This window comes from Mytilus californianus, unplaced genomic scaffold (assembly GCF_021869535.1).
Source record: "Mytilus californianus isolate M0D057914Y unplaced genomic scaffold, xbMytCali1.0.p SCAF_7, whole genome shotgun sequence".
In the NCBI taxonomy this organism is placed as follows: Eukaryota; Metazoa; Mollusca; class Bivalvia; order Mytilida; family Mytilidae; genus Mytilus; species Mytilus californianus.
The window spans coordinates 73,194,471-73,217,399 of NW_026262723.1; the positions used below are offsets into that span (position 1 = coordinate 73,194,471).

The 22,929-nt window shown below is 31.3% G+C and overlaps 1 protein-coding gene across 3 annotated transcripts in view; it reads right to left on the reverse strand.

The window, feature by feature from the left end:
• The window catches only part of LOC127709250 (nuclear distribution protein nudE homolog 1-like), a 36,852-nt gene extending 24,811 nt beyond the window's left edge, over nucleotides 1-12,041 (reverse strand). For all 3 annotated transcript variants that reach the window (XM_052214674.1, XM_052214673.1, XM_052214675.1), the window contains exons 1-2: nucleotides 11,584-12,041; nucleotides 4,165-4,318 (exon numbers count right to left, since the gene is read on the reverse strand). In XM_052214674.1, coding sequence (XP_052070634.1) covers nucleotides 4,165-4,318; nucleotides 11,584-11,663 — 234 coding nt within the window. In that variant the 5' untranslated portion in view covers nucleotides 11,664-12,041. The remainder of the gene's footprint in view (nucleotides 1-4,164; nucleotides 4,319-11,583) is intronic.
• Nucleotides 12,042-22,929: the final 10,888 nt, after the last annotated feature.

The window sequence follows — 22,929 nt, forward strand, 5'->3', positions numbered from 1 at the left end:
AGCATATTAAAGAACCCCATATATTCAATTTTTGTTGAAATCAAACAAAGTTTAATTTTGGACCCTTTTGACCTCAATATGAACCAATTTGATAGTGGGCCCACAAATAAAAAATCTAAATACATGGTAAGAATCAGCATATCAAAGAACCTCATATATTCAATTTTTGTTGAAATCAAACAAAGTTTAATTTTGGACCCCAATTTGGACCAACTTGAAAACTGGGCCAAAAATCTAAAATCTAAATACATGTTTAGATTCAGCATATCAAAGAACCCCATATATTCAATTTTTGTTGAAATCAAACAAAGTTTAATTTTGGACCCCAACTTGGACCAACTTGAAAACTGGTCCCATAATCAAAAATCTAACACATGTTTAGATTCAACATATCAAAGAACCCCAAAAATTCAATTTTTGTTAAAATCAAACTAAGTTTAATTTTGGACCCTTTGGACCTTAATGTAGACCAATTCAAAAAACAGGACCCAAAATTAAAAATCTAAATACACGGTTAGATTTGGCATATCAAAGAACCCCAATAATTCAATTTTTGATGAAATCAAACAAAGTTTAATTTTGGACCCTTTTGACCTCAATATGAACCAATTTGATAGCGGGCCCACAAATAAAAAATCTAAATACATGGTAAGATTCAGCATATCAAAGAACCCCATATATTCAATTTTTGTTGAAATCAAACAAAGTTTAATTTTGGACCCCAATTTGGACCAACTTGAAAACTGGGCCAAAAATCTAAAATCTAAATACATGTTTAGATTCAGCATATCAAAGAACCCCATATATTCAATTTTTGTTGAAATCAAACAAAGTTTAATTTTGGACCCCAACTTGGAACAACTTGAAAACTGGGCCCATAATCAAAAATCTAAATACATGTTTAGATTCAGCATATCAAAGAACCCCATATATTCAATTTTTGTTCAAATCAAACTAAGTTTAATTTTGGACCCTTTGGACCTTAATGTAGACCAATTTAAAAAACGGGACCCAAAATTAAAAATCTAAATACACGGTTAGATTTGGCATATCAAAGAACCCCAATAATTCAATTTTTAATTAAATCAAACAAAGTTGAATTTTGGACCCTTTTGACCTTAATATGAACCAATTTGATAGCGGGGTCCACAAATAAAAAATCTAAATACATGGTTAGATGCAGCATATCAAAGAACCCCATATATTCAATTTTTGTTGAAATCAAACAAAGTTTAATTTTGGACCCCAATTTGGACCAACTTGAAAACTGGGCCAAAAATCAAAAATCTAAATACATGTTTAGATTCAGCATATCAAAGAACCCCATATATTCAATTTTTGTTAAAATCAAACAAAGTTTAATTTTAGACCCTTTGGACCTTAATGTAGACTAATTTGAAAACTGGACCCAAAATTAAAAATCTAAATAAATGTGGTCAAAGATTTTACAAATCTAATGCGCCATACTGGTCTTCCTTTATAAATATGCATTTCTTTAAACATAATTTAAAAGCAGTGTAAGGGAAGTAACCAAAACGTTGTATTCTGATTACCTCCCTTACACAGTTTTAAATTATCTTAATTGTTTATTAACCATTACTTTATACATAATTTAAAAGCAGTGTAAGGGAGATAATTTCAATGATGTATTTGATTTATCTCCCTTACACTGCTTTAAATTATGTTTTGTACTAAAGTATTTGTCCATTAATGAGGACAACCTTGTTTTTCCCCCTTTTTTGCCCCTAATTCTTAAACGGTTTGAGCAATAACCCCCAAAGCAAATCCTAACCATCCCTTTGTGGTATGGAAACTTGTAGTATAATTTCAGAGAGATCCATACACCGTTCCACAGTTATTGTCTGGAATCTAGAAAATGCTTATTTTTGGCCCCTTTTTGGCCCCTAATTCTTTAACTGTTGGTACCATAACCCCCAAAATCAATCCCCACCTTCCTTTTGTGGTATTGAACCTTATGGTTAAATTTCATAGAGATCCATTCACTTAAACTAAAGTTAGAGTGCGAAAACAAATGCGTCTTCGGATGACGACGCCAGACAACGCCGGACGTCGACGACGACGCCAACGTCATACCAATATACGACCACAAAAATTTTTTTGCGGTCATATAAAAATGCTTATTTTTGGCCCCTTATTCCTAAGCGTTTTGGGCAATTACCCCCAAACTCAATTCCAGCTTTCCCTTTGTGATATGGAACCTTGTAGTACAATTTCAGAAAGATCCATACACTTACACATAAGTTATTGTCATGAAACTAGAAAAACGCTTGTTTTTTGCCCCTTTTTTGGCCCCTAATTCCAAAAATTTGGAGGCAATTACAATCAAAATCAATCCCAGCATTCCCTTTGTGATATGAAACCTTGTGGTACAATGTCAGAGAGATCCATACACTAACACACAAGTTATGTCTGGAAGTTACAAAAATGCTTATTTTTTGCCCATTTTTGGCCCTTTATTCCTTAACTGTTGGTACCATAACCCCCAAAATCAATCCCAACCTTCCTTTTGTGGTATTGAACCTTATGGTAAAATTTCATAAAGATCCATTCACTTAAACTAAAGTTAGAGTGCGAAAACCAATGTGTCTTCGGACGACGACTACGACAACGCCAACGTCATACCAATATACGACCGCAAAATTTTTTTGCAGTCGTATAAAAACGGGGCAGCAGTTTCTGATAATTTAAGGGCTTCTAGATGTTACCTCTAATGTGGTTTCATTCAAATCTAGAATACATTGGCGAAAACTTTGTAAATAAGCTTATTTCAATAAGCTATTGACTTTTCTGTACAAATCAAAATGCAGTGTACTTTGTTTTTTTTTTTTTAAAAGACAGGGAAAAAGACTTGAAAGCCTTCCAGTAGTGATCAGTTTTCTGGAACAATGGTCAACATTATTTCTACAAGAATTAATTTACTTAACTCATTGATGAACATTTTAATCATATTACTGCATATATGTTAGTTCATAAAAAGAAAATTTTATAGTTTCATCAAACACAGTTTTTGGTGTAAAGTATTTTATTTTCTATTCAATTTCAATAAGACTTATTTCATCGTCCCCAACTTTGAATTGAACTTTCGGTAAAAGGTCAATAAAAAAAGATTTGCATGTGTTTTGTGTGTGACTAGGGAGCCATGAACTTTTATACATTAAAGAAATTACAAAGGAATAAAAGTATATAACAACAGTAACAGCTTTTATACTCCCAATCTTGATAAGCTGGGATATAAAAAGCAGACTTTGTTTCCTTCATTCCATGTAGCACTTTCTGCTTTTCTGTGATAGTTACACTTAATTGTATTCTCTGTGGTCAATTACCTTAATTATACAATAAATTGTATTGATTTTCAATTACAAAACATCTTTAATTTATTTTTTATACAAAGGCACCTCATAAAAATCAATAAACTTTTCATACCATATATAACATGAATTGTAAATTATCTAGGTATTGATAAATTAGCATCTGTTTCAAGGGTTGACCTGTTCATGTATGACTAATAATTCTATTTATATATATAGTGTTTTACGCTTATCTTCCCTCAAAAAATTGTATATGCTTCATGCATGCAGTATAAGTATTTATTATATAAACAGCAGTATGTTCCTTTAAAAATGTTTTGAACCACTATGTCCATGATGTCATAAATATTATACTAAAAAAGATGTTCACATGATGTCGTTAATGTAAATGTACATATCGACGTATTATATGAATACAGTGTTTGTGGTCCAAGTAGTAAATAACATGTACATGTATAACAAATGTTTACCAATAGCAATTATTTACTCAAATAATGGTTCATAATGACATACTACATGTGATACAATGTGTAATAACTAATTATTTATGCCAGACCCATGTTCTTGCAAATATTTTAACATTTTATAACTTAGTATTTGGTAACCATAAATTTTGAAACAAATGGCAAATTTTTTTTGCTATGATATAAAAAAATATTCTCTTCAATTTTTTTGTATATCAAACTGCCATAAAAAGGTACATATGAACCGGTACATATATATAAAGGTGAAGCAACCAACAACCAATCATTCATGAGATCTTTCTTGTCAGCTTCAAACACATTTTTAATTTATAAATACATGTAATAGAATTATCCTTCTGTATAATACTTACACGTAAAGCTTCATTCTCTGTCTGAAATTTATTTTTTTGACTTTCATTGTCTTTGTTTTTGGTTTCTAGCTGTTCCAATTGTGCTTCTAATTCTAGTTCTAGCTCCCTGCTACTGATCTGAAATTCTTCTAATTCTTCTTTTGTTTCTTCCAAACTAAAATTTATAACACACTTAAATTAATGTTTATTGTCATAAATAACCAATAAGTTGACAAAAAAATTCAGTTTTTTTACAATTTTCAGAAAAAGCAAAAACAAGTTTGTCCCAAGATTTTAATTAGCTCTCTTCTAATTCTGGTTTGTATTACAATGTCCATATCAATCTTAACTTAATATTTTAATATTGAAAATCAATAGATCTTCATAACCAAAGCTTTATTATTACTATCATCAACATCTTATGATAGATTTTGTCAGATCCTGTTCATGATCCATGTTCACCATATTATATGTACATCATGTACATGTTAAGGGTATACATTTAGAAACTGATCATTTACAATGTACATAATAAAACAGCAACATCTAGTTGGAAGAAGACTTCTAGTCGTATGGAGGACATTAAATTTGATGCCTTATTTAGGGAGATTGCCAAAATTTCTGTACATGTGTAAAGAACCCTTGCAACATATGAACTGCATAGGATAGAAACCACCTTATGCAAATGAATTTCAATACATCTGTGGACTTATTTTGTGTTAAATAAAATGCTCCGCTGGTCGCAGCTTGATTTGACCACAGAGGTCGAACCCTGAACAATTGGGGCAAGTATGGACACAACATTCAAGCTTGATACAGCACTGAATTTGGATTGTGATTAAATATTTGACACAGCATAGGTTTCTGACACAGAATGAATGTGGTCTAAGAACTTAAAATTTTTTAATTTACCTATTCAAACCATATCATTATTATTTGCTTTTATATATAAATAAGAAATAACCAATTTAAAATGGAAAATTTCAAAGAAAAAAAAAATCCCTCCCCGTAATTTTTGGAACCCCCTTATGATTCATCAACCCCAAACTCAATCCCAGCCTTCCCTTTGTGGTATGGTACCTTGCAGTACAATTTCAGAGAGATCCATACACTTACACACAAGTTATTGTCCTGAAACTAGAAAAATGCTTGTTTTTTGCCCCTTTTTGGCCCCTAATTCCTAAAATTTTGAGGCAATTACCCACAAAATCAATCCCAGCCTTCCCTTTGTGGTATGGTACCTTGCAGTACAATTTCAGAGAGATCCATACACTTGAACACAACTTATTGTCTGGAAACTAGAAAAATGCTTATTTTTGGCCCCAAATTCCTAAACGTTTCGGGCAACCTTGTAGTACAATTTCATAAAGATCCATACACTTACACACAAGTTATTGTCATGAAACTAGAAAAATGCTTGTTTTTTGCCCCTTTTTGGCCCCTAATTCCTAAAATTTTGAGTCAATTACCCCCAAAATCAATCCCAGCCTTTCCTTTGTGGTATGGTACCTTGCAGTACAATTTCAGAGAGATCCATACACTTGAACACAAGTTATTGTCTGGAAACTAGAAAAATGCTTATTTTTGGCCCCTTTTTCCTAAACGCTTTGGGAAATTACCCCCAAACTCAATTCCAGCTTTCCTTTTGTGATATGGAACCTTGTAGCACAATTTCAGAAAGATCCATACACTTACACACAAGTTATTATCATGAAACTAGAAAAATGCTTGTTTTTTGCCCCTTTTTTGGCCCCTAATTCCTAAAATTTTGAGGCAATTACCCCCAAAATCAATCCCAGCATTCCCTTTGTGATATGGAACCTTTTGGTACAATGTCAGAGAGATCCATACACTAACACACAAGTTATGTCTGGAAGTTACAAAAATGCTTATTTTTGGCCTCTTTTTGGCCCCTAATTCCTTAACTGTTGGAACCATAACCCCCAAAATCAATCCCAACCTTCCTTTTGTGGTATTGAACCTTATGGTAAAATTTCATAGAGATCCTTTCACTTAAACTAAAGTTAGAGTGCGAAAACCAATGTGTCTTCGGACGATGACGACGACGCCAACATCATACCAATAAACGAACGCAAATTTTTTTTGAGGTCGTATAAAAATCTCTATGCAAAGTCTGTAACCGTTTGAAAATTGAGTTGATACAAGAACCCTACAAATCAGACCATAATTCATCTTTTATTTTGTATTTGAATGTTTTAAAATCAATCAAAGTCTGATACATGTACATATATACATGCACTTGTATGAGGTCGATTTCTATCTGATGTCGTTCATATCTTGCAACTTATTGTTGACATCATGATTCATAATATCTTATACCCAGTCAAAGATTCTAGTTATCTACATTGTAACACAAAGTTACAGTTTTACCTGTAGCTACCTAAACATTTTTGTTCAGATTCATTTCAATTGTATTTGAGTAGCTTGTATTTTACCTAATAGCATTTTTTAAAGAAAATATTGGATATGCAACAACTTGTATTGTATTACACAATTATAATAAGCTAAAGAGGTGGATTTACACATAAACCACTAATCTAGGTACATGTATATCACAGGTGGAAGATTTAAAGTTGAACTTTAATATAAAATTTAGAATGGTACAGATTACAGAGACAGCAATTCATACAAAATAACTAAAATACATCTGGAGGATAACATGCTGTCTTCAACAATTGACAATTGCAAGTGCTTTTACAATATGTCATGCTCGAATCCCGGTCTAGAAAAGTTATGAAAATATTTACAGACATTATCATACATCTGGCTTATTCCTTTCACATCTTATTTTGAACAAAAATAAACTAACGTCATTGCTATTACTTACTGTACAAAAATAACTTAAAATTAAAGGTGCAATTAGTTAAATATTTAACCTGTAATACTTTATACAATGTATATGTACTACAGTGTCAGCTCATCCTGAGTCTGATGATTTTGCTTCTTCTACCTATTTACAGTTGGTAGTCGCCTACTGTAAATGGGTTGAAGATATCCATAAATTTTTTTATCTTTTACTCTAAAAATTTTGAATGAAAATCTGTCTGTCCTTTTCTATGGAATGGACTTGATTATTTCAAGATACAACAAAAGAATTCACTTCATACATTCGTCATTGTATTTGTGTGGGGTTGACACTTGACAAGCTACAAATCTTGCCCACTTGCTATTTTGACTGTAAACAAGTTGAAAAGGCATTTAAACAGTGTTTTTTAAATAAACATAGCGTCAATAAAACCTCAGTTTATTGTATTTAAATAAAACATGTACAAAAACAGATATAAAGCATGTTAAAAACTTTGATCTGAAATAAGAAAAAAACATTATAAAATTGACTTCATTTGAGGAAATATTTTAATAAACAACAGATTAACTTTTTCTTTTGTGAATTGAAAACAGTTATGATTTTTTCCTTTATTCTTTTGTGACATTCCAATCAATGAAGTTCTGGTTCATTGTATTTAATATCTGATCAAATATAAAACAAAAGACATTTAAATCTCTGACTTAAAAGTAATCCAATTTTAAATATTACATTTAATATTTTAATATGTTTAATATCAATACACAAAAAGAGCCAGTAGATGGCCTGATTGTAAGATATTTAACAAGAATGTTAACCAAATGTATTGATATTCTTCTCTAAATATCTATGTTATCAAATGTACCCATAAAATACTTGTTTACACATGATATATACAGAAATGGATTATTGTGTGGTGAAAATGTAAAACAATTCACATTTAGCAAACTTTTTTGGCCTAAAAAATTTCTTTATTTGATCCATTTATCCAAAAATGCATAGTGCAAACAAAACAAGTTGAACTGTGAGCTACTTTGTACTGCTGACAAACGATACCCCCGATACAAGAATTCGGTAAACAGGAAGTTGAAGAGCAATAATTATGAAAATGCATCACAGGGTAAACCAGGCTCACATTTAGATTAATGAGTTCTTGAGAAAAATGTGATAAAAATTTCATACATGGTCATGATGTGAAATGTTTTTTCAAGTAGGGGTAGTAGTTGTGCAATGAATGTGAAAAATCATCATACGGTATAACATGTTCACATAAAGCCCGACAACAAATCTCAGAAAGCTCTGATTTGTAGTTCTAGTGAAAATTGCAAAATTTCATAGGAAGGAGGGACAAGACAGACAGAGGTTAAATAGTATACCCTCTCCTTTCAGAGCTCGGGTATAATGAATACTCTTGCAACATGTCTGTATTAATACATGAATAATAACAAAATCAGTTCTGTTTGTTTATAATGAGGTTAAACCCGTCCAAGTCTTTATTCATCATTTCATCAGTTGATTTTTTTTTTAAAGTTGCAACAATCCTTGAACTAATATCATACATTTTCTACATGTACATGTATCAAATGAATGATATTACATATATGCAAAACATTAAACTTCAAGAAAGTACACACTAAGATATCTCATTTGTTGAAATATTGGAATCATTTGAACGGGCATATCTTCTAAGTGATTTTCATAAAAGCTGCCTTTAATAAACTTGAAATGGTAAAAACATACATCAATGATAAATACGGATATTTTTCCAGTATTCAAGAGACAGAAAAGCAAGCTTCCACAAGACAAACAAGGGAGGTAACTAGCCGGGTTTAAAAGATATTACATGATGGGGTGGTAAATCAGATAAGCAATCAACCTGCTTCACTAAACACAGTGTTTTAGCTGAAAACCTATTGTAAACTGTAAAGGCTCAAAAAGTCTTAAAAATAGACATTTCTGCAGTAATTTTTAACTTTTTCAAAACTAAAAATACGGTTCTTTCAAGAAAAAAATAACTGAATTTCATGAATTTGTGCTATTTTTAATATTTACATCTGAAAAAAGTCTGAATACAAGAAAAAATATTACAAGTACAATGAAATTATAACTTGTTTGAGTTATATCGTATATTTCAGTAACAATATATTGGTTTAAACTCCGTTTGGTGAACCAACGCCTGTGTGAATCATTTCGATAGAGTCCCTGAAGTGGATTGGGTTGTCAAATTATGCAAATGAATGCATCATTTAAATAATACTCAAAATTGACAACAACACTTCAAATGGTCTGCAATTTTATTTGCTATGGTCTACATGTTTCACCTGCAGGGCAGGCGTCATCAGGACAATTTTCATACAGAAATTAATTACTGAAGTGCTCAAAGAGTAATATATTGGTATGAGGACTTTTACTATTCCTTATTCTGGCATCTGCAAATGGAACTGATCTTATCTTCCTTTAACATATATATTTCAAAGAATTTTCAAATACTTATTTATTTATGCATTTAACATGTTTAACATCCAGCCCTGGCAGTATTTTTGGTGATTCATGTATTATTCAATTTTTCATAAATTATCAAATTGCATGTGTGCACTTTCACCTATAATCATTTTTCCCTGTGATACTCAATATCGTAAACATGCTAAAAGGCTTCGTTGCACCTGTCTAAATGAAAAATCTATCTACGGCATGTATGTTTGTTCAATTAATTTACGAAGGTTGTGAATACAAGTGACAGGTAACACATCAGTGCTCTTTGGAAGGTGTCATGCATATGAGAGTTTGTTTATTAGAATTTTCATGTACTGTGAAAAAAGACAGTTTGACAAAAGAATTTTGAATTAAAAACTTATTCAGTATGAATTTTAAAAGTTAGAGTTAGATTTGGCACTCATTAGGGTAAGAAGGCATGGTAAGGAAATCCTTAAGTTAACCATGTTTACACATACTTGTTTTGCCTAAATACAAAATAGTTTTTTTTTTTTCATACAACACCAAAAACTAAAATGTTATCTTCTTTCTATCAATATAAGTATATGTATATATCAAATAATAAAAATGTTTTGTATGTAAAATCAGATACATGATTTGTATCTTAAAGGGGCATTAGCTGTCAAATTTGTGTTCACCGAATTGACTCAAATTCTCATATTTGATTTATAACATACTAAAATGTATATCCAAATTACAATGAGTCTGAAATAAACAATTAACAGTGCATGGACTCGATAATATATATCAGCATTTCGTGTATATTTTAATCTAGACGCCATCTAATTAATCATCAAGATGACCTCCGAAGACTGACGATGGTCACATAACCCGATATAAACATATACATAAATATATATAGATAGCGACCTCGTGCAATTGGACTTTTCTAGGTCTGTTTGTTTTCATGTAATAGGCTAAAAAAATAAGTTAATCATCTTTTTTACATGTATATGAATGATTTTTTGTGAATTGAATCAGTCAACGAAATTGGTTCATCCTTGTTTCACTTTCAATGTTGACATTCTTTTCCTTTTAATGGCTGAACACGACTAATACATGCGTAACCAATCTCTAGCTAATGGGTTAAATTGAAGTTCACATGAATACGGATTCAATGAGGTTAAATTGTTCACTTGCAAGTGAATAATTCATCAGCGATGTTTCTTAGCTTATTTTGACAAAATTGAAATAAACTGGCCGCTAAAAGCGAATTGTTATTTCTCTATTTCACTTTCATTAATGATTGAACAAAAAAAAAAAAAAAAAAATTTTTTTTTATATCTCGTAGCTAATGCCCCTTTCTTGTGACATTTCCTGTCATGCATTTTCACATTGTTATAATATACATGTACATAAAATGACTGTGCATTTTTTCAACTCTGACATCATCATTATCTCACCCTGTACATGTTTGCAATCTACACAACACATTTGATTTCATTATCCTGGCTGCTTTTAAATAATTATTTCAATCATGAAATTTGTAATTTATAAAATATATACACTCAGTTTGATTGCAGAAGAAATAACATGTATGCATCCAAAAGTTCTTTAAATGTAGTAACTATTTGATTGTCAAACATTGATTTTCATCAGTGTAAACACAGGGGAGCTGAATATGAAACCAACATTGCATTATACTGTTGCAGAAAAAAAGGTTGTCGAAAGGGAAGGCCAAATTTCATACACTATAATCATATAAAATACAATCTTGCAAACACTCCTGCAACACAACATACATGTATTTCCACACAGTCAATGCAACTGTCCATAAAAATTATTTCCACCCTTCTTACTATCAAAACCCTTCTTCTTCTTCGGTTGTACAACAATACTTCAGGATACTGAACATGCTGAAGATTACTTGTCGTTGCGCATACGTGATATTTACCAAAATTTAGTTATCTTGTAAATGCCAAAGAATATTCTAAAATTTGACAATACGTGGATGTATAATACAAAAAAAGTGATTAAAATTAACATTATTCACAAAATTTAGCATCTGGATTAAATCAGTTGACAGAGAACACCTTGGTGATGCCCAATAGTTGCAGATTAATTATCAAATACAGTGTATGAATCATAGTTTTACATACATAATTATAAGATTTTATTCTTACTCTTGTTTAAATTTTTCTGCAGTTTTCCTCCAATAGTCTCGTTCATCTTCAACAGACGCAAATCTTTTACTATCGTCCATCTTATAACCTATAACAACTGTTGTTCATGTGCCACAATTGTTTTATTTTTCACATGGAAGATACAATATCAATGAAATGAAGATCAGTCACTGAAAGTTCTATCTGTTCACATTTCAAAGCATTTTACGTTCTTTATGTAGGGGTTAAATAAAAAAAAAATAAGAAACTGCGAGGCTGTTTTCAATGTTAGATTTGGTACTGTCAGTGTGATGTTTGTCGAACTATTCAAATTAATTCTATCATTTCCTTTTCATTAATTTGAAAGAATATCAATGACAACTTTTGAAATCTTCTTTGCTGGATACTTATTTCCCAGTAAACATAAATTGATTTACTAAATGTTTCGCATTCTTCCAACGAATAGACCGGAAACTGACTTTCCCAGTCATCTAAACGCTTTACCCTAGATCTTTCAGACGTTTTTTAAGTGGTTACCGTATTTTCTCCAAAAAATTTAAAAGGTGGGATCTACCAAGAGGGTGGTAAAGGGGGGTGCTTGCACGAAAAAAATAACGTGAAATAAGACATAATTTCACGTTGAACGTGAAATAATTTCTGTCATGAACGTTGCACGAAAAATAAAGACTTTGATGTGAACCTTTGGTAACTGAGTCACTGTCTTCTTGTATATATAAACTCTCTGTTTTACTTGATATTCCCGATTTAGTATACACATTTATAATATAAATGGTTTACGGCTTTTAAAAAAGTATATAACGATCTTCTTAACTTTTAAAATGCAAATATCCCGCAGACACGAACGTGTATTCTTGATCTATTTCATTGTCTTTATTAACAAGAATAAACACGTTGTCATGCATGTCATGTTATCCATGCCACCAGCTACCACGACTCGTGGTTAAAAGTATCAGAAATAGGAAGTTTGAACTGACAGATGATGGAAAGTGCAAACACGTTAAAGCTCATCACAGTTAAGATGTCGATCCTATTTAAAGTCATTCTTTTCATTTTACCAAAAAATTCAAAGAATCGGCAATGAGGAAGCATGTATCTAGGAGATCCGAAAAGTGTTCACAAGTTAAAAACATATCAGATTTGAACTTAATATGAAGTCATTATGTAAAGTTGTTTCTTAGAAAAATCTAACGGAAATATTTGTTGGATTGACGAACAGAAGCACAAGTGGATTGTAATATATCCCTAATCCTACAGCTTTCCCTAGTAATTCATACCATGCATGCAGGTCTCATTAGTCCTTTTATTTTTTTATGTTTTCTAACATTACAGTCATGAACTAGAGACATATATGACAATACAGCAATCTGAATCAAATCGAAAGAATACGACATAACTAAATATGTATGGCCCGTTACAAATTTGTTTAGACAATAAAATGTCAGTATGATGTAGTTACTTGATACTTAATGAACAATGTGTTAGGCCAAACCAGTACATATATCTTGGAAGCTCCAAAATCGATAAGGAACAAAACATCAAAGGCCTTTCCGCTTTATCAAAAAACAAAATTGAATCCATTTTTTTCTTGACGATCCCTGCCAAGTGTTTGAATTTTATTTGAAAAATACCGAGCACGCAAAATAAGCATTTGAAAATCACGATGTACGTAAATTTAAATAAGCAGAATACGTTGAACGAGGCAACTGTCTTGCACGACTGAACGTCAAATAAAAAAGTAAACACACGTGAAATAAAAAAACGGCGATCACGTTGCACGAAAATAACCCTTTAACGTCCTCTACCAAGGATTTGTATATCCAAAGCCCTTTGACCTACCTATTAAAACGTTTTATTAGGCCACAAAATCACGACAAAACAACAATTAAACGACTAAAAAACCCAAAGTTATAATATGTTTGTGCAGAGACTCATATATATATATATATATATATATATATATATATATATGTCTCTGGTTTGTATGATTACTATATATATATAGGACCAAGGAATTGTATAGTTAGGACTTATGTTTTGTAATATTTAACCCAGGTCCATCTCCGCTAGTCAAGGGTTACGACCCAGTACCCTCCTCTAAGAGAGACCCAAGTCATGACAAATATTTATATTTATCAAAATATATAAATTTGTATAAATATGTCTAATGTCTAATTAATGACTAATGTCTAATGTCTAATTAATGACTAATGTCTAATGTCTAATGTCTAATGTCTAATGTTTTTAAATTATTGCCTAAAAAACAGTAACTGAAGAGCAAATAAGTGAAATATCTTTCATTAGATTTTAGATAATAAGTTGACTACAAAAGAAAACGTTATGAAAAATGCTGTATATGACATGTGAGTGTGTGGATTTCCTCGAGCCATTAAAACTTTAACAAATTTTGCATGGGTAATAGAAGATTTTGGGTCACACGAAAGATCAAGTTGTGAGTGGCTGGTATTATATATTTACTCTCGTCACAAATATATGATATGACAAAATTTATAATATTACTGTCTTGTATGTAATCTATTCTGTGTACTAGTATCAATATATATATATATATGCGATATAATTAAAAGTTTATTTTTACGTTTTGACATAACTTTTCATTTTGATAAAATACGTATTGAACAATATAAAGATAAGGAGATGTGGTATGATTGCCAATGAGACAACTATTCACTAAAGTGCAAATGAATTTGATGTAATTAAGCAATTATAGCCAACCGTACAGCCTTCAACAATGAAAAAAAAACATACCGTATAGCCCGACATAAAAAATGTTAAACAATTCAATATTGAGAAAACTGACGGCCTAATTTATGACAAAACAATTTAACAAAAACAATTATGACAGACATGAACGAACGACAAGCATTTAACTATACAGGCTCCTGGCTACGACAGGCACATAAAGAAGGTGACGAGCTTTAATATACGTATTTGCTGGCGCCAAACCCTCCCCCTATAACCTGGGACAGTGGTGTAACAGTACAACATAAGAATGTTTTCCTCTGCAAATGGCGATGCTACTGCAATACTACCTTTCATCTTTCTGCATTATACTACTGGACCAGACTTTTTAAATGCTAGGTCTGTCACTTGCTATCATTATAAATTGTGAGGAAAAATGTCCACAAATTTGTCAATACAATCAGTTTCGTAAGAGTAGATTGAACAGGTGGGGTGGGGCTTTTGAAAATTACAAGCAAAAAAAAAACTATTCCTGACGATATTTGTTCATTTCTATTTTACTCAGTGTTTAAACAGGGTTTACTACTCCAGTAGTGATTAGCTTGGTAACATAGAATGATTACTTTACAAAGTGTTATGTTTGTAAACAAAAACTATATCCCCTTCTTCATAATTCCCAGTGTGAGCTCGATGAGTGTTACTTCTAATGTTTATTCAATTGGGGGTACCAAGAAGAGTCAAAATATATTTTTACAAAATTTAGCGATTCTTTAATAAATTGCTTCGCCGAGCGCTGCTGGATACGACCGCAGAGGTCCAACCCTGAACAGTTGGGGCAAAAATGGACACAATATTCGTGCTTGATACATGTCTGAATTTGGATTGAAATTAAATGTTTGACACATAATAGGTTTCTGACACAGAATAACTGTAGTCAAAGAACTTAGAATTGGTTATATGATTTGAATTTATATTAAATTTTTTGCTCTTGTGCAATTCACTATGCTGTTGCGAATTGCCCCCCTCCCCCCCAAAAAAATTACCCCCATTTTTTTTTTGCTTTGTGCTGTGCAATACTCTATGCTGTTGCAAAAATTTCACCCCTTTTTTTCTTGGCAAAAAATTTTTTTTTCACCCCACCCCTTTTTTATTGCAAAAAATAAAATAATATTTGAAGAAATTTTCTTTTAAATTTCTGAAATCTGTAATGAGAACAAAAATTGTCCCCCCACAATTTCTTTTTTACCCCCCCTCCCCTCCCCCAATTTTTTTCCCCTCCCCTCCCCCTCCCCTTTTTCCAAAAAAAAAATCTTTCCCTCAAGATATGGTCATTATCTCAATTCAAATTTCCAATGGAGTTTGCAACCATAACTCATTTAAATACATCATAAAAGTCTTAAAATAGAAAATGACATACATAATCATGTCTAAAATAATATATCTTTAATCAGCATTTTTATTAGTAACTTCTAAAAATAAATTGACAGCTAATCACCTCAAGACAATACAAAATTTCTTTATACATAATTTTAAAGCAGTGTAAGGGAGGTAATCCAAATTTAACATTGTACTTATAAGTGATTGTCCATTAACAAGGAAACCCTTGTTTTTCCCCCTTTTTTGCCCCTAATTCCTAAACGGTTTGAGCCATTACCCCCAAAGCCAATCCTAACCATCCCTTTGTGGTATGGATACTTGTTGTACAATTTCAGAAAGATCCATACACCGTTCCACAAGTTATTGTCTGAAAACTAGAAAAATGCTTATTTGGGCCCCTTTTTGGCCCCTAATTCCTACACTGTTAGGACCATAACCCCCAAAATCAATCAAAACCTTCCTTTTGTGGTTATAAACCTTGTGTTTCATAGATTTCTATTTACTAATACTAAAGTTATTGTCCGGAAACCAAATGTCTTCGGACGACAACGGACGTGATACCAATATACGACCACAAAAATTTTTTGCGGTCGTATAAAAATACGCTAGTCTAATGATTTAACACAGTTATTGATATTTGAAAACAATATATGTAAAAATTCATTTTGACGTGTGGTTTTAACCACATCTCTTATCCAGTTAACACCATGGAAAATATACTATATATATAAGAAATTTTTCTTCGAGAATTCAATCAAGTAGATCGAAAATCTCTTTCTTGTTCTAGTTGCTGCATGAAAATATACACAAAATGGCACAATCTAAATCTTTTCCTTTGAAAATTCTAGCCCAGTATGATATCATTCTCACTTTAATATTAATAGTTAGAGGGTTGTTGGTAGAGGGTATACATTTAACTAGAATGTGTTGTCGATTTCTTAATTTGAAGTAAAATTTAATGGTGGCACGGTCAGATGGTACATATAGAGTATAACAAAATCAGAGTTCTATATTTTGATTAGATTGAGATGAAATTAAAAAAAAAGCTGTGATAATATCAGACAGACAACAATGAAAAATGGGATCACTTGCAAAAGGTAATTTCTACTGGTAATGCCCAACTCATGACAATGTGTATGATTGTTTTGGTGAGAAAATTGTACGCCTTTACGAATTTTATGGTTAGGTATGGGTCATTTTAAAAAAATGTCGAATTTTGAAATTTTGAAATTGATTTAAAGTTACTAATGCAAACAACCCTCGTCATAACCAAATCAAAACAAACAGTACTTATAGAACAACATATAAAAAGATGCAATCTTGATAATGTCGTACAAGAATATATTGAAACTTTTTTGATAGGTGGTGCAATATTTTGTCTCTCCTGTTACCATGTTCAAAAGAAATTTCGGGTTATTAAGAAAAGGTTTCGATAAAATTTTAAGCTTGTTTTTCGTAGCCAATATGATGGTTTTCAGCGGTAAAAATTCTATATATATTCATTCTGTGAAATGATAGATTATTTGCCAATTTTCCATGTTGTACTGAAAAATGCCTCTAAAAATTGTTTTTCAAAGGTTATAAAAATAGCCACCAGTAATGCAAGTCTAAGATAGTAATTCATAATGTTCAGCATTTTCTCTCTCTTTCAAATAAACCCAACATCAAGTAATTCCCTTGCATGTTGGTTTACTTTTGTCTTTATTTTATTGGTAACAGGAACGTACGTTAATGATATAGCACCATATTAAGTTCTATCCTGTTACCTTTTTGTCTATCCTGTTACCGATAGCATTATTGCATCTGCAAATGCTAAATTGCGAAGATTAAGACGTTATAACCTTTAGATGAGTTAAAACAACGAAACATTTCATTATGTGTGCAACTATATGTTATTGTAAACTTTTTAAAGACGTTTCTGTCTACTATTGTCTATCCTGTTACTGTAACCATAGCAACCATAGTAACAGGATAGACATAATAGGATAGACAAATTTCTTCATTTTTGAATGCTGTTGTGAAATAAATACTCCCTTTGATGAAGTGATAATGTTTTTCTGTTGTGATTTTGGTTTCCAACACGTTATTGCACTTTTTGCAAGTATAATATTGGTGTAAATAATCAATATGTTGGTAACAGCATAGACATGACAAAAAAGTACCCACTATTTTTGTTCACTTAATGTCTTGAAATTTCTGTTTTCTACACTGTTATACAAGAAACGTACGGTGTTAAATGTTTAGGTTACTTTGCGCTTTTGAAATCAACACGGACTAGTTCAATATTCATAGAGAACATTGTAACGGCTGATTTAAGTAGCGGTAACAGGAAGGACATGTACCACTGTGTATCATCGCCACCGGAAATTGGGTACTAACGAAGCGGAGAGAAATGGAAAAAAAAGTAAACAAGGTAAGAATTCATTCAATTTAAAGCATTTCTACTGATTTGACGAAGGTACCGCTTAAGAAATGATTTTCTGATATATAATTCTTTAAATTATTAGGCCGATAAGTACAAAATTAAGACAATATTTTGTGTTATATTCCAAAGCTTGCCACTTAGTACCTGAAAATTTCGAGGTCGATTGTCCTCTGTCGCCCCATTGGCAAGATATTCAACTGTTTTTCATTATTTTTCCAGACACGTTTTTAGATTATGATAGTGTGACATCATATTGACTGAAATCTGTTGTCATAAAGATGTTTTTAAAGAATATTGACCAAAACATTGTTTGTTTATTGTACGGCGAATTGCAGGACGTTGTACGGCGAATTGCAAAATAACAACTTTTGTCTGTACGGCGTCTTGCAATATATTGTAATTTAAAGATGAAATTAATCACTGTTTAGATTATATCAAGTGACGAAATTTTGGCTGTATCAAAGCTTTACCGGCTTACAAATATACAAAATAAACTACTTAACAAATATTATAAAATATATGCCGTTAATTTCGTTCAGAAGTCGTCGTTGCGTACCTCTATTTGACTTTGTGTTTTTAAAGACAAAAAGGTTTTTTTTTCAACCATATTATCCTAAATACATTCATATATCGTTATAATACTAACGACTGTTGTCTTATTTGTTGTCAGGGTGAAATTTTGTAAGTTAAAAAAAAACGACCATTCATTTTTTGTTGGTGCTGTTTTTTTTTTTTTTTTATTATAAACTGTGGAGATGTTGTATGATTGCAAATAAGACAACTATCCACCAGGGTCGAATAAAGTGTATGTAAGCAATTATATGCTATCGTTTGGCCTTCAACAACGAAAAATCGTACCTTACAGTCGGCTATTAAAAGCCCCGACATGAAAATTGTGGAAGGATTCAACAAGAAAACTAACGGCCTAACTCATAACAAAACAATTTACGAAAAATAACAAATATGATAGAGATGAACCAACGACAACCACCAAACTACAGGTTCGTGGCTTCGGACTGACACATAAAGAATGTGCTGGGTTAAATAGATATAGGAAGATGTGGTATGAGTGCCAATGAGACAACTCTCCATCCAAGTCACAATTTATAAAAGTAAACCATTATAGGTCAAGGTACGGTCTTCAACATTGTTTATTGTTTATTTTTTAAATTTCTGAAATGAATAATTTGTTAAAAGAAGAGTGAAGAAAATACTTTGTTTTCATTGAAAATTAGGATATATAAATCATGAATTGTGTTTCGAATTAATTTTCTTGTTTCTTATTGAAAATAAGATTGTATTTTTTTTTTAGTTTAAGTAAATTCAATCAATCTTTTTATTTACAGGGAAAAAATAATAAAAGACTGTTGCTAAGGCTGTTTGGCCTAAACTTAAATGAGTAGATGGAGGGGTAGTGAAAAGGAGTGTATTCGTCCGAATTTTCATTGTTACAGTAGAACATTTTCATGATTACTATGTATATATTTCTCAGTAAATTTTAATGTGATATTGTGCCAATTAAAATTATATAATTAATACAAGTAAGACTTGCATTTGCCTTAAAAAATATAGCAGTACGTGATTATTTGTTTTCAAACACACCTTCTCTGTTTTGAAACTTATAAAGGTATGGATCTCGGCCTATCTGTTTGGTTGAATATAAATGTGAATTCATAGAGTTTCAAAATCAACAGTAAGCCCTATTTTTTGTGTGTGTAAATAATCTAATCTTTAGATAGATGCTTAAATTAAAATTATTTTTCTTAATAAGAAGAAAAAAGTGTAACTTAAGCACGCCTGAATGTAAAAAGGTGTACCCGACTTATTCGTTCACAATAAGAATTTACCGATTTCTGTATTTTAACAAAACTGTTTACGAGGGCAAATAAATAAATGAACGCTATCAAATCAACATTTAAATTTACGTGGATTTTTCCAAAAGAATTTATGAGTATGCACCATCAGGATTCAAAAATATTTCAACCTGTCCTTATTAGATGTTATTTCATTATAAATCTTTAAACTTACAAGTCGAAGATGCTAGCTTTTGTGAATTGTATTAATAAGTTTATAATATTAAGATGACAACAAAAAAAAACTTCATACAAGGTCATCTTTATTCTCAAGTAGAAAGTTTATATAAATAGTTTATGCCGTAGCCACAGCCGGATTTGTATCCCTTGTATCGGATAATTCTTCTTTCATTCTTTTTTTAAATTTAAACAGTATTAGCCACCAAGCTTGGTCATTTCTTACTGTTTAGAGATGAAGGTTTTTTTTAGAAAATTAATGTTCTTTATTCTAATATAGTGGCTGTATCTGCCTTTTACAAATAAGACAATAACATTAATTGAAAAAGGAGACGTGGAATGGTTTTCACTGAGAGGAATTTCAAATATAGTCCAAATGAAATAGATTTGACCAACTATTGGTTACTATACACTTCACAATGAACAAAACCCATACCGTATCAAAATTGCCTGATTTATGACAAAATCATGAACAAATATGTCAGGCAGCAACTTACGACAGCCGCTATATTACATGTTCCTGACCAGGGACAGACACGTATATCTATTGAGGCGGGCTTAAACATGTTTGTGAGCACTCAAACCTCCCTTAACATGGTGCCGTGGTGCAGCAATACAACATTTTTTTTTTGCAGAGAATGATAATTCATTTATATTTCATTTTATCTGAAAGTTGAAAGAGAATTCATTCACTTAATGGTTCTAAATATTCAATGCGGAAAACTTCTCCTGCCATTACCTCCTTCCTTCCCTCCACCCACAATCCATCCCCGAAATGTTCATCACTTATATGCAAATGCTGACTAATGTTGTATGGTTAAAACATTTGATTGAGGCAATCTAAAGTTTGAGAACAGAAACGACAGCTTTAGCTTTTTTTCATTTTTAAAAGTGCATAACTCAAGAACGGTAACAGTGACGCTACCAAATTTATAACTTGATCTGTGTTTTGTGGTGATAAGCATTTCGTGTAAGTTTTAAAACATTTGGTTAAGGCATACTAAAGTTAGAGAACGGAAACCAATTATTGGGACTTTCTGGACGGACGGGAGAGACGGGTCGGACGGACATGGGTAAGATTTAACGCTACGTCATGGCAGAACAACAGGTCAGTAAAACAGAGACATGCCTTTCCGAAAGTTACAACATTTGCCAGCTTTTGTATATGCCGTATTCATATTGTATACATCGGGTATTTAAAAGATGTAATAGGACTGTGTTCAAGCCTTATATTGTGTATACATCTTAAATGGTGTCAAGCGAATTGTATTTTTATCAAATGCATAATTAGATATTTGCACTTAATACCGTGGCTTTATTTTCTTTAAAAAGACGGCAAATAAATATTTTGAAATTAGCAAGTTGCCATACAGTTGAAAACAAGTTGCCATACAGTAAATTTGTCAACATGAGCAAGTTGCCGTACCCTAGACTTTATTTTTTATGGTCTATATTCTTTAAAAACGTTCATTTTGACAACAAATTTCTCTAAATATGATGCCACACTATAATAATCTAAAAAAGTGTCTGGAAAAATAATGAAAAACAGTTGAATATCTTGCCAATGGGGCGACAGAGGACAATCGACCTCGAAATTTTCAGGTACTAAGTGGCAAGTTCTTGAGTATAACACAAAATATTGTCTTAATTTTGTACTTATCGGCCTAATAATTTAAAGAATTATATATCAGAAAATCATTTCTTAAGCGGTACCCTCGTCAAATCAGTAGAAATGCTTTAAATTGAACGAATTCTTACCTTGTTTACTTTTTTTTCCATTTCTCTCCGCTTCGTTAGTACCCAATTTCCGGTGGCGATGATACACAGTGTGTACGCTGATTGAATTTAGTTTGCAGAAAAAATGTTACATATAATAATAAGGAAGCTGCGATTTTTAAGTTATTATTAACGTTCTTAATAAGTCCCTTTTGGAGATATCAAGGCAATCAGAAAATAGCAAAAAAAATAATTTGAAATGTGTTACTTTGACACTGTACGCACATAAATTACATTTGAAATAAAAAAAATTGCATAGGTGTACTGAAATTTCAACATTTTGAAAATGACCCGTATATTGATGAGCGTATGTGTGTGAATATATGTACTTAATTTGAATTTAGCAATACATTTCCGTTGAAATGTCGTTCCACAAAAACTTTGATTGATTGATAGTTAAAAAGTGTTTTCGACGAGCTAATAATATTACACATGGCATCAAATAAAAAGTATGATTTTGAAATTAACTTTGCAATATATTTTCTATTATTATTCTATTTAATTGTATTTTTATAATTTTTATTATAAAACTGTATTTCCTAACATCCGTATGAAAATCTAAAACACTTTTATTAATTATTTCATCAAATTTATAGATTTTATGACATACAATATTCAAGGGAGATAATCAATAAATTTCTACACAAATATTACATTGAATAACGTTTTTGTAATCTGAGTCTAATATGATCTAATATAATTACGTGTTGTCCCAGCTGAAACTTTTCTTAGCAGAATTTTGTGAGATAGAACTATAAAATGAAGGTATATTGTTGAAAAAAATAGGCAGATCGGGTAATTTTGACACGCCCATTTCACTCTTCTATTTCATATGTGTGGAACTGAGATGATAAAAATTCTGATTATAAAAAAAATAATTAATGCGTTTTACATTGCATAAACGTAAATTAGATACATTTCGATCTCATCAGAATAACAACTAAGTCAATGTGTTTATATAACGTACTCAATAAGGAACGGACACTATCACAATTAATATGGATGAATTGTTTAATATAACAGATCAATCTATAATAC